The following is a 14,697-nucleotide window of genomic DNA, read 5'->3' as shown; positions in this document are numbered from 1 at the left end:
ATGTGCCAAAGGCAAGGCTTTTGATGCTTTAAAAGGCAAAGTCGAACCAAACTGAGCTATCAGGGGGTTTGTTTTTGTTTCTGTTTTTGTTTTCCTTTTCAGCAGACCCGCAGTTGTTCATGGAATCAAACTGGCCTTAGATTGCTTTAAGGAGCAGTGGCTGGTGCTTTCCAAAACACGGACACCGTGCCCTTTTGTTGTATCGCTAATATCGACTCCCCCTCCATGCGGCTGCCTTTACCTGGAGATACAGAGGAGTACCAGTAAAGCCCTCTTGGCTTATCTCTTTGCAGGCTTGTTGATCGGTGCTGGCTGTGCCCTCTACCCCTTGGGCTGGGACAGTGAGGAAGTCCGTCAGACTTGTGGCTATGTCTCTGGCCAGTTTGACCTGGGTAAGTTTCCTTCGTCAATGACACTCCTTTTAGAAAAGAACCGTGTGTGACTTTTCCTAGAAGCAGAGAGTGGAAGAGAGAGAAGGGAGAAAAACACACCCTGTGGTGCAGCTAGCAGTCATGTGTAACAATACGCACACATTCGCTTATCCATTTGTTGAGTGAAATTATGCCAATCTACCGTTTGCCTGAACTGTGGGAAGTATTGTGGATACAAAGCTTAGATAGAGCCCCTGCTCTGAAGAGTTTATATGCATTGATCAATTCATTCAAAAATCATGTGTTCATTACTTATTGCGGGTGCTGAAAAGAACTCTGTGGAATTTATAGTCTGCCTGAGATTTCTCAAGGGCTAAGAAATCCAAAGCGATCTCACTCCAGAGTAATAGACAGCTTTGTGGGAGTGCTGGGTCTTGAACACAGTGATGCACGAGGGTCGTCTGGCAGTAGACAGAAGCATCTTGCAAGCCAGGAACACAGCAGAGCGAGAGCACCAGGGAGGCATGAGAACAGTCCATCAGGAGGCCACAGGGGTAGGAGAAGCAGGGAGAGATGTGATTGAATAGTTAGAAGTTCACACACTGCTGAAGGACACCTCATGACTTTTTCTGGAAATTTCAGACATTTTCACTTGTAGCTCTAGTGTGTTCTACCTAGCAGTCCATTAAAAAGGTAGCATAGGACAATATGGCTTGCATCATGATAACTTGTACTAATTGGATTACATTTCCCTCGGTTGATAAACCTAACTTTTACGCCAACACTTCCTTATTTCTTTCTAGTTAAGTATCCTGTCTATTCCAGCTTCTGTTATTTTAAGGCATATCATAATGAAAAACTTAACGAAAGTAAGCCTTCTCTTTATTGAATTATTTTCTGAGGATGTTTTTCTGGAATCGGTGTTCCCACATCGAGGATTACTGCCAAATAACAGCAAATATACTTTTCCCTAATATAAGGATAGATTGAGTTTTTGATGATTGGTTCATAGTCAGGTACTAACTTAAACATTCGCTTTTCACATTAAACACTTCACTCTAAGAAGAAATATTTGAGGGAGGTGGTCTAATGTCAGTATTACTGTTATATCCCAAATCATCATTAAAAAATTGTGTGGTAGAACTTCTGTGAGAAAAATTTCTGTCCGATACTGAGGAAAATGGACCGATGTGATACCATATCAAAGTTCTGTGGATTTGAAAGTAAAGCATGATTTGTTTGACTCATTGGATGACAAACACCCTGCTTCCCTCAAAATAATACTAGCTCTTTTGGAGGAGAAGTTGGTACGTTAAATACTACGAATTTACATGGATAAAAAAATATAAGAGATTTCGGACCGCTCTTTCTTTCCTTCTCCATAAGGCTTTCCTAAGTCTGGATCAGTTTGTGATTGCCATAAATGCAGAGGAAAATGCTGGCACAAAGTTGAGTGTCAGCCTGGTTTTTGTTTGTTTTTCAGTTTTTTACCTTTTTTTGTTTGTTTGTTGGCTGGTTGGTTGGTTGGTTTTTTTTGGAAAGCAAAGTGTGTCCAGGGGAGATATTTTAATATAGCATTTGGCATTTTTCTTTCTCTGGCGTTTGAGGCATTCTTGGCCGTTTCACACATGCCTCAACTTGATTAGAATACTGTTCTTGCTGATCTCTTGCTATTGCGTGTTGCTATATTAATTAGCAGGTTGTAATGAAACCCATATCCTGTTTTTTGCAATTTTCATTACTGCATCTCAGTAGTTCATATCTTCCCAGCATTGTGGATTAAACACTTGAATGTCAAACTTAAAAAAAAAAAAAAGACTTGCCTCTTTACTACTGGTAATAATTTCTTATGTTACTAAACTCACCGAAGCCATTTTAACAATTTAAAAACTCTGGTGGTTTTAATTTTTGCCACACCAAGATTTTTTTTTTTTAATGTCTCTTAGCGGGATGGTGAGGAAAAAATGGAAACTGTCATCATTTACAGATAAAACGAGTCCTCGGTCCTGCAAAACTGCCTCTGTGTTCTATCTTTAAAAAATGGCTACTGTTTCCTTGCACACTGATGGAGACTGAACTTCAGCGGAGCGAAGGCACAGATTCTGGTGCTCACTTGGGAGAACCCAGGACCGCAGTTGGGAGCCACAGCACGTGTGCGAGGGGGAGCATTCTCACTAAGGCTGGCCCTGGGCCCATGTTTTTAATGGTGTGCATGCCAGTTGCCAGAGCCACACTGCCTCTACTGCTTCTGAGAAGCCAATCTCATTGCTGCTGCCTCTCCCAGGAGACTGTGTGGGCACATCTTCCCCCTGAGGCCTGGGAAACGTTAATGTTGTTAAGGTTCATGCGGTCCTTATTGTGGGATGTGGGTCACTCGAGAAACCATCCGCTTTGTTTTTATATGGGATATTACTTAAGGAGTGTGTTCATTCAATTACCCAGCCGACAAATATTTCCGAAGCGCTTTACTGCCTGCCAGGCCCTGTGCTAGGTGTTGAGGACATGGCATCACCAAGGCACTTTGAAAGACCCCATGCATTGCTGTCAGGGAACCAGAACCTACCAGAAGAGCCAGATGTTCAAGAAGATAATGTACACCGTCAGTGTGTCGGAAAGGAAGAGTGTCGGAAAGGAAGGCACTGCAGCGGACCTTGTGGTTGCCTTGCCAGCATCGTTCCATTCTGGTCGGTGACTCTAAGCCAGAGGCAGGGAAACGGCTCTGTGAAGAGCCGGCTAGTGACTGTTTGCAGCTTTCGGAGCCATATGGTCTGTGTTGCAACTATTCAGCTCTGCGTTTGTAGCATGAGAGACACTCCATGCGCGAGTGGGTGTGGCCGTGTTCCCGTAAATTTGTTTTTCCAAAAACAGGTGGTGGGGCCACAGTCTGAGGACCCCTGATCTCCACCAAAGCATGCCCCCGCCACTCCAGAAATAGGTTCATTTCAGATAGACTCATTTATTGATCCCTTCAGCCTCCCAGACAGCTGGTCGGGACGCAGGGCACTGATCGCGCTGAGCAGCCCGGTCCACTTGACCTAGTCTGCTCTATACTTACTACCCTCTTCATGTTGTGCGCGTTGCGAATTAGGTGGCCAACTCTCTAACTTCATCTTGGTCATCTTACCTCTTAATACTAGCTTGGGATGGGGCGGCGTAAGCCCATTTAGACCAGTGATATTGCAGGAGATGCAATATCCAGAGGCTTTGGGAGAAGAAGGGATCATATGCCTAAGGGAAAGGCACCAGAAGCCATGCTCCCCCCTCCCTCCAGCAGCCGCCTCTGACTAGGTAGAATGGCAGGTGGGGACAGCCTCCAGGGGGAAGGGGTGGGCAGAGAAACCAGCCGGGGTTCAGCCACCCCTGAAGCATGACTTCCCTAGGAGCTTTCAACCTTGCCGATACATAGTACATAATACATGGTGATTCATTTCCTTACTGGGTAATTTTAAAGGCATCCTTTCTCTCTCTTTTAAAAATGTTAACTTATTTTGAGAGAGAGAGAGAGAGAGAGAGAGAGAGAGAGAGAACAAGCAGGGAAGGGGCAGAGAGGGGGAAGATAAAGAATCTTAAGTAGACTCTGAGGTGTCAGTGCAGAGCCCAACACTGGGCTCGATCTCACGAACCTTGAGATCATGACCTGAGCCGAAATCAAGAGTCTGGCGCTTAACCAGCTGAGCCACCCAGGCGCCCCAAGGCAGCCTTTCTCGTACTGGCAGCTGAACACAGCCTAACTGGTATTTTAGTTAGTTGCTATGTCACAATTCAAGGGGACTTGACCTCTCCTGGAGGCTTCCTAAGGAAGGAGTATTTTTAGCTGAGCCTTCAAGGCTGTGAAGTGTTTAGGTAGATAAAGAGTGAGTGTGGGTGTGTTTTAGGCTATAGGGAGGCCAAGGAGAAGAGGGAAAGAGCCCAAGCAGGCACAGTGGAGGAAGGAGGAATGCTGGTGGGGTGAAGGTAGGAAGGGCTTCCCAGGGGTTTAAACTGAGTCCAAACATATAAGACGTAGTTAAGCAAGGAACAGATTTCATAAAAACTCACATTTGTGGTTTTAAGGTAATGTGGTAGGAGTCTAATAGAATCTACTTTTTAAAATGCCTTTTTCCCGGGTGCCTGGTGGCTTAATTGGTTAAGTGTCCAACTGTTGATTTCGGCTCAGATCATGATCCCATGGTTCGTGGCCCCGAGTCAATCAGCACAGAGACTGCTTGGGATTTTCTCTCTCCCTCTCTCTCTCTGTCGCTCTCTGTCTCTGTCTATCTCTCTCTCAAAAATAAATAAATAAAAATTAAAGAAAATAAAGTGTCTTTTTTCCTTGGCAAGGAGACTTGGGGAGGATTTTTTGTGTGCCTTGAAAACAACTTTATAAGGCTATTGATTCTTTCTCAAGAATTAAGTGCAAAGCTTTGGAGCAATTTCACAAAAATACCCACTTTTGCAAATCAAAGATTGTTACTGTTTACCTTTGGATCATTCTTCTTTATGGAGAAGCAAGGAGCATGTTTGAATACACGTATTTTTGAAACAAGGAAACCAGAGCACGAGCAGGCTGCATAATGAATTTCTAAATTATGCAGCTAAAATTATACAGCTTGCCTTGACAGTAGCTTTCACCCTTTAGAAGCATTAGAATCAGAGGCCGACTAGTTTCTCTCATTTGTTTTATTTATTTTTTATTAAAAATTTTTTTTAAAGTGTTTATTTTTGAGAGAAAGAGAGAGAGACAGAGCGTAACCGGGGGAGGGGCAGAGAGGCAGGGAGACAAAGAATCTGAAGCAGGCTCCAAGCTGTCAGCACAGAGCCTGACGCAGGACTCGAACTCACAACCCATGAGATCACGACCTGAGCTGAAGTCGGACGCTCAACCGACAGAGCCACCCAGGTTACCCTCTCATTTGTGTTTTAAACAAGTATCTCGGGTGATTCAGGTGTAAGGGGTCAGCAGCCATACTTTGAAACAAAATCACCCGATTTATAAAGAAAATTATATTTTTTAAAATTTTTTATTTGAGTATAGCTGACACACAATGTTACATTCGTTTCGCATGTACAGCACCATGATCCAACATCTCTGTTCGTCACGCTATGCTCACCACAAGTGCAGACATCATCTGCCACTACACAATACTGTTAGTCCTTGACTATATTCCCTGCGCTGTGCCTTTAATTCCCGTGTCTTGTTCATTCCACCACTGGAAGCCTGTATCTCCCCCTCCCCTTTACTTGTTTTGCCCATCTCCCTACCCCGTTTCCCTCTGGGACAACCTTCAGTTTGTCCTCTGTAGAGAGAGAAAATTAGTTTTTTGTACTTTGCTAGAATTCAGTTTAATATCCACTTTGTTTTATATACATTAGGGGGCTTTAGCTTTAGGTTACAAAGAGCTGATTCCAGCTGGCTTACACAAAGAAAATATTTACCATCTCTTATTACAGCAAGGCCAGAGCTAGGGTGAGCTGCAGACTTGACTGATCCAGAGGCTCAAAGATGTTGTCCAGGGCCCAAGATGTTGTCCAGGGCCCAGGTTTTTCCCAAACCGGAGACCTGCCGTGTGGGGGTTCTTCTCCTCCATCTTGAGGCTGGCTCTCTTCTTCTCATCGACGATTACATTTGGCACTTGTAGCTTGTTCGTGTCATAGAAGAGAGGGGGAGTCTCTCCCCAGTCCCAGCAATGGAATAAAAGTCCCTCTTCTCAGTCTGATTGGGCCAACTTGAAAGAATAAGAGCTGTCAGGGGTTACCGTGTACCAAATGGCTTCTTGTGGCCGAGCACGGATGTGTCCAGAGCTTTACAGAACCAGATTTTACTGAGAAGTAGTGGCATCTGTAAGCGGAAGATGAGGCTACGAACGGAAAAGGCATCTCGGTCTGTCTTTTTGTTGTGGTTGGACTTGGTGCCCTGCTCTCCTTCCATCACGAAGTCCATGGAAGTCCATGGATTAAGTCCATGTCCTTAATCTTAAGGGTCAGTAGCGGCTCATGCTGTGTAAGTGTCAACAATGGTGAATTTATGTGTTACTTTTTAAGAGAAGAAAACAGTATAAGTGATAAGAATAATATGTAAGGTAACACAGTATCTTCACATAATAAAAATACAGTAGACGTTTGCTGTTATTATTCATGTTATTTGCACAGGACCATTTTTAATGAATATTGGTTGATTAATCTTTTTTTCTTTCTTTTACATTTTATAACAGGTAAGTTGGGATTTACACATTAAGCATAAGGTCTCTCTAATCAGGTTGTCCAATTGATTTAATTCATGCCTTGGAGATATTTTCATCCACCAGACTTTTCTAATTATATCCTTATGATCAAAAGTAGTGTTTCAATTAATTTGTCTTGCTAATTTGCCAAGTAAATTTGAGTAATCATTGCTTTCATTTTGCTATTTAATTTCATTAAGAAGCCATCATGTTTCCTGTTCTTGAAATTATGCTCTTGGATTCTCAAGAACTACTGAGAACTCAGAGCCTGTCAGTGTGAAAAAGATGAGAGCCTGTTTCTTCCAAATTTTCAGACCAGGGAAGAAATCTCTTCTCATCGAATCTGAACAATAACCACGTCACATCTCTTTGGGCACATCTCTTTCACTCCTGACTTCTGTTTTTCTCCCTTCAAACCTAATCACACTTGAGAAAAAATAATTTGCAAGTTATAGTCAGTGGGACAAAATGAGAACACAAAGAGAAAATTTGTCCAAGTTGCTAGAAGTCATTTAGAAGCTCCAGGAGGAGCCTGTATTCCCTCAAATAGCATGCTAGCACAGGACGATGGCGGAAGACCAAGCAGCCACTGGGAGCTAAACCAAGACCCAAACTGGGTAGGCCCAGGGTTGCTCACAGGAACCCTCTAGAATGTGACTCTAGATGATGCTGGTCAAGTGCCACGGGCAGAGGAAGGTCTGTGTAGCCAGTGATGAAGTGATGGGGCAGCGCCCAGGCAACTCTGAAGGAAATGCAGCCAAGTTGGCCGGTCACTCAGCCTTCTTATGGTTCTCTTTTCATGACAAGAAGGGTTTTCTGCATTCATTCTAGAATGAGAGGAGAAGAACCAATTCACTTCAGGGCCATGAATCCCAATGGGACCATGACAGTAATGGCGGCCCATGCACATACCCGTTTTAAGTTATCGCTTAGTAAATGCCTCTAGTACTGCTTTAGCAAAAAGTACCCCATTCTCTATAATCATGGGTCCAATTCTGTCTGCTCCCCTAAGTGCATCTTTGTAGGTTCCAGATGAACCTACGGGACAGGAATTTTTCAACTTCGGCGTCTAGTTCAGGGTTTGGCCCAGGGCGGTATTCTGCAGATTTATTTATTCAACAAATATTTATTAAGCACGTTCTTGGCATCAAAAAATTGTGCCACAGACTTAGGATGAAATTATGAATTAAGATAAACATGATCCTTATGCATGACACATATCTGCCACCTACAAAATGGTTAAACAAAGGGAGGGAAAGAGGGAAGAATGATGGAGGGGAAGAGAGAATAAAGAGACAGGAAGGGAAAGAAAAGAGGATGAGAGGGAAGGAAGGAACCCTACTGCTAATTTTTGACCTCTAAAAAGGAAGTTGCCATCATGTGTCTGTATATACTTGGCCATTGATAACCCGGGGAGAATTATGGCATTACTCTCTAAAGGAATATGGCTGAACCATCTCCCAGAAAAAAATCAAGTTAAGGGTCATTGTTTAAAGAATGAAATGCCCCAATAGGTGAAAAAGAAAGAGCTCTAAATTCTTTCCTTCCTAGAGTCCTTTTTGGTTTGGTTATTTCGGAGAAGGATTATTCCCAATCTTGTATTAAGCCTTTTTAAAACTTAATTCAGTGACTTACAGTCACTGCACCAGTGAAATTCAGTGATTGTAGAAAAAGGTACAGATTTGCACCAGTGGAATTCAGTGATTGTAGAAAAAGGTAATTCTCTTTAAAAACCTGTGAGACACAATATTTCATAAGATATGGCCACCACACTATTGAGAAGAATAGGCTAATCTCTCTTTTAAAGATTTTTCTTAAGTTTTTTTCAGTGTTATCCCCATTATAAAAACAAAAAATATGGGGTGTCTATGTGGCTCAGTTGGTTAAATGTCCAACTATTGATTTCAGCTCAGATCATGATCTCACCATTCCTGTGATCGAGCCCTGCATCAGGCTCTGTGGTGACAATGCAGAGTCTGCTTGGGATTCTCACTCTCCCTCTCTCTCTGCACCTCCCCTGCTTGTGTGTGTGCGTGCTCCCTCTCTCTCTCTCTCTCTCTCAAAATAAATAAATAAACATAAAAAAATAGATACACCTCAGTTCCCTGCCATTTTAGATATAGTATACTTAAGGAACTTCAGGAAATTCAACTGGCTTTTCTAATTATTCTTTTGTGTGAGGGGCTCTTAACTATTTTCTTAGTATGTTCCACTAGAATATTAATCTAGGGGTAGAAAAGCACTGATTTTAAATTTAACTGTTTCTGATGTTTTAGGTCCTCTCTCAGGAATGAACGTTGTTCAACTGATTCTATCACTGATGTCCTTAAGAAAGAAAGGGCAACTAAGATACATTGGCTATGTGAACATCATCTTAAATAAATCTGTAGATTTTATTGAAATTTCCTGGTAGTTAAGGATTTGGGAAATAATCTGCTAATTAGGGAGACGAATCTATCCCCTCCTACCATCCCAAGCTACCCCTTTGGATGATGTAATTCGTGCAGCCCCCTTGAGAAGTCCTGTACTTGTTCCCTGCCCTCAAGGAGATTATAGTTGAGAGATTTATCACAGATTTATCTTAGGACACTCTCTTATTAAATAGTAACACTGAGGAAAGACCTGCCAGCGAACCTTCCAGTTGCTGGGAGATGTGTCTACACAAACATTAGAGAAGAGTTCTTTCAGATCTTGATAGTAAGATTCTTAATCTCAGGAGAAATATTTCTGCCCCAGAGTTGAGAACTCAGATGTTTTGTGACCTTACTGTGTATTTTTGCCTTTGTTTCCTAATAGAAGAGAGAAAGTAGCCACTTTTCCCCCTTAGCAAGCAGGTCTTCCTTTCAGAAAGGGCCGTTTGTAAACATTATTGATTAATAACATAGCAAATGTGTTTTAGAATAAAACCAAAAATATAAGAAAATAATCAGGAGGCTGATATGACTTTTTTTTTTTTTTTTTTTTGGTTTATTGATTTTGAGAGGGAGAGAGAGAGAGCACAAGCAGGGGAGGAGCAGAGAGAGAATTCCAAGCAGGCCCCATACTGTCAGCACAGAGCCCACCATGGGGCTCTATCTCACCAACTGTGAGATCATGACCCGAGCCACAATCAAGCTATGGACACTCGACTGAGCCACCCAGGTGCCCCAAGGCTGATCTGATTTTTAACCTGGTAGAATGTTGACAAAACTAATTAATAGAGAAGATTTGTAGAGAAAAAATTCATTTATGAGATCTTTTCAGAAAATTTCATATGCATGGATTTTTCCAGATAAATGAATTTTCCGTTTAAAGGAATAGTTAATGGAAAAAAAGCGAGGACTGGCTTCCATCCCAGCTTCACTTCCTTAGAGCTGTTTGATTCTGGGCAAGTTGTTTGGCCTCTCAGAATTTCAGTTCTTTGGTCTCTCAAACTGAATGACAACCCCCACTTCAGAGGCCTGTGAAAAGGATTAAATGTGGCGAAAGTGGAAGGTGCTTTGAACGTGGAAAACCTACGGTAAATGTTAGTCCCGCCTTTCTGCCTTAAAGGCCAACACATTTCCTACTTTAATCATGTTGAAATGGTTTGAGGATGTAGATGTATTGTAGCCAGAATCCATCCTTTTAGCCAGAATATATGAAACATATAAAAAACATAAGCAAGCCTGTAAAAAATAACCTCATTCGCAGTTATGTTTTCATATGACTCATAAGGAAAGGTTCGTAGGAGTCATGGACATTTGTTGAAGAGTGATCTGCCTTTTCTCTAAATAGCCAAGACTGAAAAATTTTTTGAGTTCTTTCGGGGGTTTTGTTGTTGCTTTGCAACAGTTTTATGTCACACTGTTGGCAGTTATTCATTGCAGTTATTACTTAACGCCTTTCTGTCCTTATTCCCTCACTTCTAATTTGTGTCCTTTCTCATCTAATCGTCATGCATCCTCTTAAAATCATGGTTTAAAGGAACACAGTTCAGCTCTGTTTCCGTGCACTATGTGTCTTTGAAATACTGATTTTTGTATGCTCTGGACAGTGTTTTCTAGGTTTTTTTTCTTGCCTCCCGATTTGGGGTCATATTTTGGGTAGCTGAGAACGTCAGCTATGTGATGTCTGGATTGTAAGCTACTTTGGCTTGGCAACTGGCTGTTTTGATGACAATGGCAAATGAGTTCAGTGTTACAGGAGCCCTAGTTCTAAGGAGTGATGTCTCCAGATAATTCAGGGGTCCAAAGTCCATGAATAAGCTTCAGAGATTTGTGACCCCCCTGAAATTTTGTGTAAATTTCATATGCCTGTGTGTACATGCTGTTTTCTGGAGAGTTTATTCTAACTTGTATATAGTATTCAAATGGGTTCCTGACATCTGGAGACTTAGAACCTTTGGTCAACCACATTTGGAAGTCTGATATTAGGAAGCGGAGAAACTTGACCTCTAGACTTTATCTGCCAACGATTCTCAAAAGCCCTCCCCCGGCCCCTGCCCAGGAGCTTGGAGAGCTACTAAACCCTTTTGACTTGATTTCATTATCTATGAGTGTTTGTCACGGGGATGTTGTAGGGGAAAACATCATACTTACGCTAAGCATTACTGCAAATAGATATTCCCATATACCAATACTACTTTGGGTTTTTTTGTTCGGTTGGGTTTTTTTTTGTTTGTTTTTTGTATTTTGTTTGTGTTTGCTTTTTTAAAAAGTCAGCTTTATTGGGATATAATTTCCATACGGCAAAATTTACCAATGTTAAGAGTACAATTCAAAGGATTTTGACAAGTTTGTAAAATCACGTAACCACCACCAAAATAAAAATATCGAACATTTCCACTACCCCCAAAGGATTCCCTCATACTCCTGCTAATTCTACTTTGAAATCGTATCTGTGAAAATGAGTGCTCAGCCATCCTGGTGAATTGAGTATGTTTCCACTCAAACTTCTGGCCAGTTCCTTTCATGCTGCTATCAGAAGGCAATTATTTAGCATGTCTCCAGAGCTCTTGGTTCTGAACTGTCTTGTCAAAGATGTTTGTATAACGAACAGACAGATCTTGAATCCTGCTGGAGCAGACGGCAGGTTTGTTTATTGTTTAGTATAATAAAGATAATGTCTCCCTCTGGTGTGAAGTTTGGGCGGATTTGTTTACAGCCTATTATAAAAAGTTGGGGTTCTCTAAACATGGGATTCCTCAACCGTGACCCAAACTCACTGACTTTGCCGCATCAGCCCCTGTGAGACGTGGGAGGCAAGGGGTGGATGCAAATGTGAAGCTCATGCTGCTTGCTGTCTGTGAATAATACATCTCCACATCTCTGATGTGGGAGTCTCTTGTCTCCCCCAGCTTCTGTGAAATGGTGGCAGTTTAACGTGTCAGCTCGCAAGCACAGTGAAATCTCAGATTCCTCACCTTCTTGACACCACTGTTATAATGCCTGTAATTCATATGAAAATACTTCAGGATAAGGAGAGATGTGTCTGTCAGTTAGGGACAGTCACAACCCAGGTGCATCTTCCAGAACAGATACTCAAGGCCGCTGGTACGAGGGTTCTGTTATCTGTATCCCAACCGACACCGGCAGCTTTACTATTCGCACAGCCCTGTCAGAAGTGGATTTTTATTGGTGGAATTAATATCTTATTAATTAGCATGATGAATGTTAAACATGGATTCTTCTCAGTGGGACTGTGGATTAGCTCCTAGAGTTAAAGGCACTCCTTATCCTTGCTTGAAGGGATGGAAACATCCACCCTGCCTTTAGCCATTATTCTAAGTCCCTGTGATACTCAAACTCTCAGACAACCGATTTTCCATGGGCCCTGACCAGTCCACACTAAAATCTTGGCCACAGCACTGGAGCAGGCTCCCCAGGGGTCCTCCTGTGCCAGGCACTAGCTCTTTGGTTTCTGGGACATGAGGCTGGGATTCTCTAGGGTTCCCAGACAGGGAAGGGACAATGGGACACTTGGGGAACTTGGAGAAGTGGCTGTTCACCCACCAGTACAGAGAGGTACATATTTTAGTATTTCTGACAACTGGTACAGGTTCACTGAAGCATGCCCGCTATGCATATAATGCCCTCAGGAATGGCAGCCAAGGCTGGATCATCCCTAAAAAGCTCAATTTCCAGTCTTTGTTCGGAGAACTTTTGGTTGTTTGTGGCCAAAGGGACCAGAGTCCTGCCCTGGAACGTTGCTCCAGTGGCTCCTTCATGCCAAGTGGTGTTTGCAAACACTTAAAGGATAGAGAGCTAAGATTTAACTAGCTCCCAGGACAGGTCGATGACCTGGTTTGTGCCTTGATTGCTGTTTGTTTAATAAGCGTCTGTCTGTGTAGCAGGATTTGGTCTGAGGCTTGCTTTCATCATAACTCGGAAATGAGGTTGTAGGAGAGTGGCTCCCCGATACCGTCCCTCACACTTTTGCAGCAGTGACTGTAATTTACCGGAGGGTCTCAAGGTTGTGCTTGACCAAAGTGGATTAGGCTCGTCCCCAGCAGCCACCTTACGCACAAGGAGGGATCGTCCAGGAAAACCTCTTAAACGGAGGACCGGACACCGAGAATATATTCAGAGGCTGCTTGGTGGCTGATGGAAGCATGACAGACAAAGGGAAGAGGGCTGATAAGATGCCATCAGGACGGAGTGCAGTACGTCTTCACGTAGGTTTCCTGGAAAATTGGCTGCAGCCGCGGGCTACACAGAGGACAGGCAATTAGAGACAGCCTAGGTACCTTCACACTCTCTTTTGGGGCCATTTATGAGTCAGAGGAGCAGAATCTGAGGTCGTTCCAGCCTTTATAAACAGCAATGACAGATAGCTAGAGGATAATCTGTCACCATACGCTGAAGAAAGCCCCGCTGGTCGTCTCAGCCTTCCCCACTCGGAGATCGGATTCTGGGTCGGTTCACAGCGTGAACACAAAGACCACCAGCATACGTTGTGTATATAGAGCCAATGTGTGTGCCTTATCACCTTCCCAGTGGCGTTATCTCTAGTGAAACTTTCAGGATGAATTCGGTGCTAAGGGGCAAGGATTCATAACAACAAGCTGGCCAGACAGGACAAAGGGAAAACCATCTTTTCCGTGTAAATGGCGCAAATGTGTACATTAGTGAAATGATTCCCTGGGCCACAGAACAGAGGCCCACTGGATTGGTGTGATCCTAAGAATTCAGATGCACTCACCCTACTTTTCTGACACTTGAACTGGGATTTGATTATGCTTCTGGAAGCACCAGGGTAGTTTTATTTTGCCATTGCTTTGTGTCGTGGGAATGCTGTGTAGGCAAAACAGCTTAGCCACCTGTTCCATGGTTATGTGGCTCTTAACTGGAATTCAGGATGGGATGGTGCAGGACCTTGAGTCAGCACAGACTTTAAGAGAAAGGCCCCTGCGTGGATCTGATTGGAAGGACGAGCAATGAGCAGGTTTGGTGTGGCAGGGTCAGGAACACCACTGAGAGAGGAAGGGAAGTGTGAGAGGAAGTGAAGCATGGCACCTGGGCGGCCACGCCCACCAAAATACTGGAACGTGTGTTTCTTAGCTCTTTCAGGATCAGTTTCTCTGATTGAACCATCTCTACCTGCTTCTCTACCCCCACATAACACTGCTCTTGTTTTGTTATATTGTGACAAAATGTATGTAACATAAAAATGTATCATTTTAACCATTTCTAAGTGTGCAATTCAACGGCATTAAGTAAATTCACCGTGTGGTGCAACCATCATCACTAACCATTTTCTAACGTTTTCATCATCCTAAACGGCATCTGTGCCCAGTAAACAATAACTCTCCATCATCCTCTTCTGCCAGACCCTAGTCACCACTATTGTACTTCCTGTCTCTAGGAATTTCCCTATTCAAAGCACCTCATACACGTGGACTCCTCCAAAATTTGTTTGTCCTTTTGTGTCTGGCCTTTTTAAACGTGTTTTTAATGTTTATGTATTTGTCTTGAGAAAGAGAGAGAGCACAAGCAGGGGAGGGGCAGAGAGAGGGAAAGAGTGAGAATCCCAAGCAGATTCCGTGCTGTCGGTGCACAGACCGACATGGGGCACAAACCCACAAACCGTGAGACCTGAGCTGAGCTGAGATCAAGAGTTGCGTGCTTAACCAACTGAGCCACCCAGATGCCCCAGGGTCTGGCTTT

The 14,697-nt window shown here is 43.1% G+C and overlaps 1 protein-coding gene across 3 annotated transcripts in view; it reads left to right on the top strand.

Annotated features, from left to right (window-relative positions):
* LHFPL6 (LHFPL tetraspan subfamily member 6) overlaps positions 1 to 14,697 on the top strand; it is a 251,259-nt gene that overhangs the window by 221,052 nt on the left and 15,510 nt on the right. Inside the window, exons 3-4 of one of the 3 annotated variants that reach the window (XM_045474913.1) lie at positions 294 to 392; positions 2,318 to 2,343. The exons of 1 other annotated variant lie outside the window; for it this stretch is intronic. In XM_045474913.1, the coding sequence (XP_045330869.1) occupies positions 294 to 392; positions 2,318 to 2,328 (110 nt within the window). In that variant the 3' untranslated portion in view covers positions 2,329 to 2,343. Of the gene's footprint in view, positions 1 to 293; positions 393 to 2,317; positions 2,344 to 14,697 lie in introns of those variants that run through there. One more of the 3 variants, XM_045474907.1, reaches the window with a different exon arrangement.

Source organism: Leopardus geoffroyi, chromosome A1, assembly GCF_018350155.1.
Source record: "Leopardus geoffroyi isolate Oge1 chromosome A1, O.geoffroyi_Oge1_pat1.0, whole genome shotgun sequence".
Lineage (NCBI taxonomy): Eukaryota > Metazoa > Chordata > Mammalia > Carnivora > Felidae > Leopardus > Leopardus geoffroyi.
Note: the sequence above shows the minus strand (reverse complement) of the source record. Positions and strands in the feature narration are given on the sequence as shown.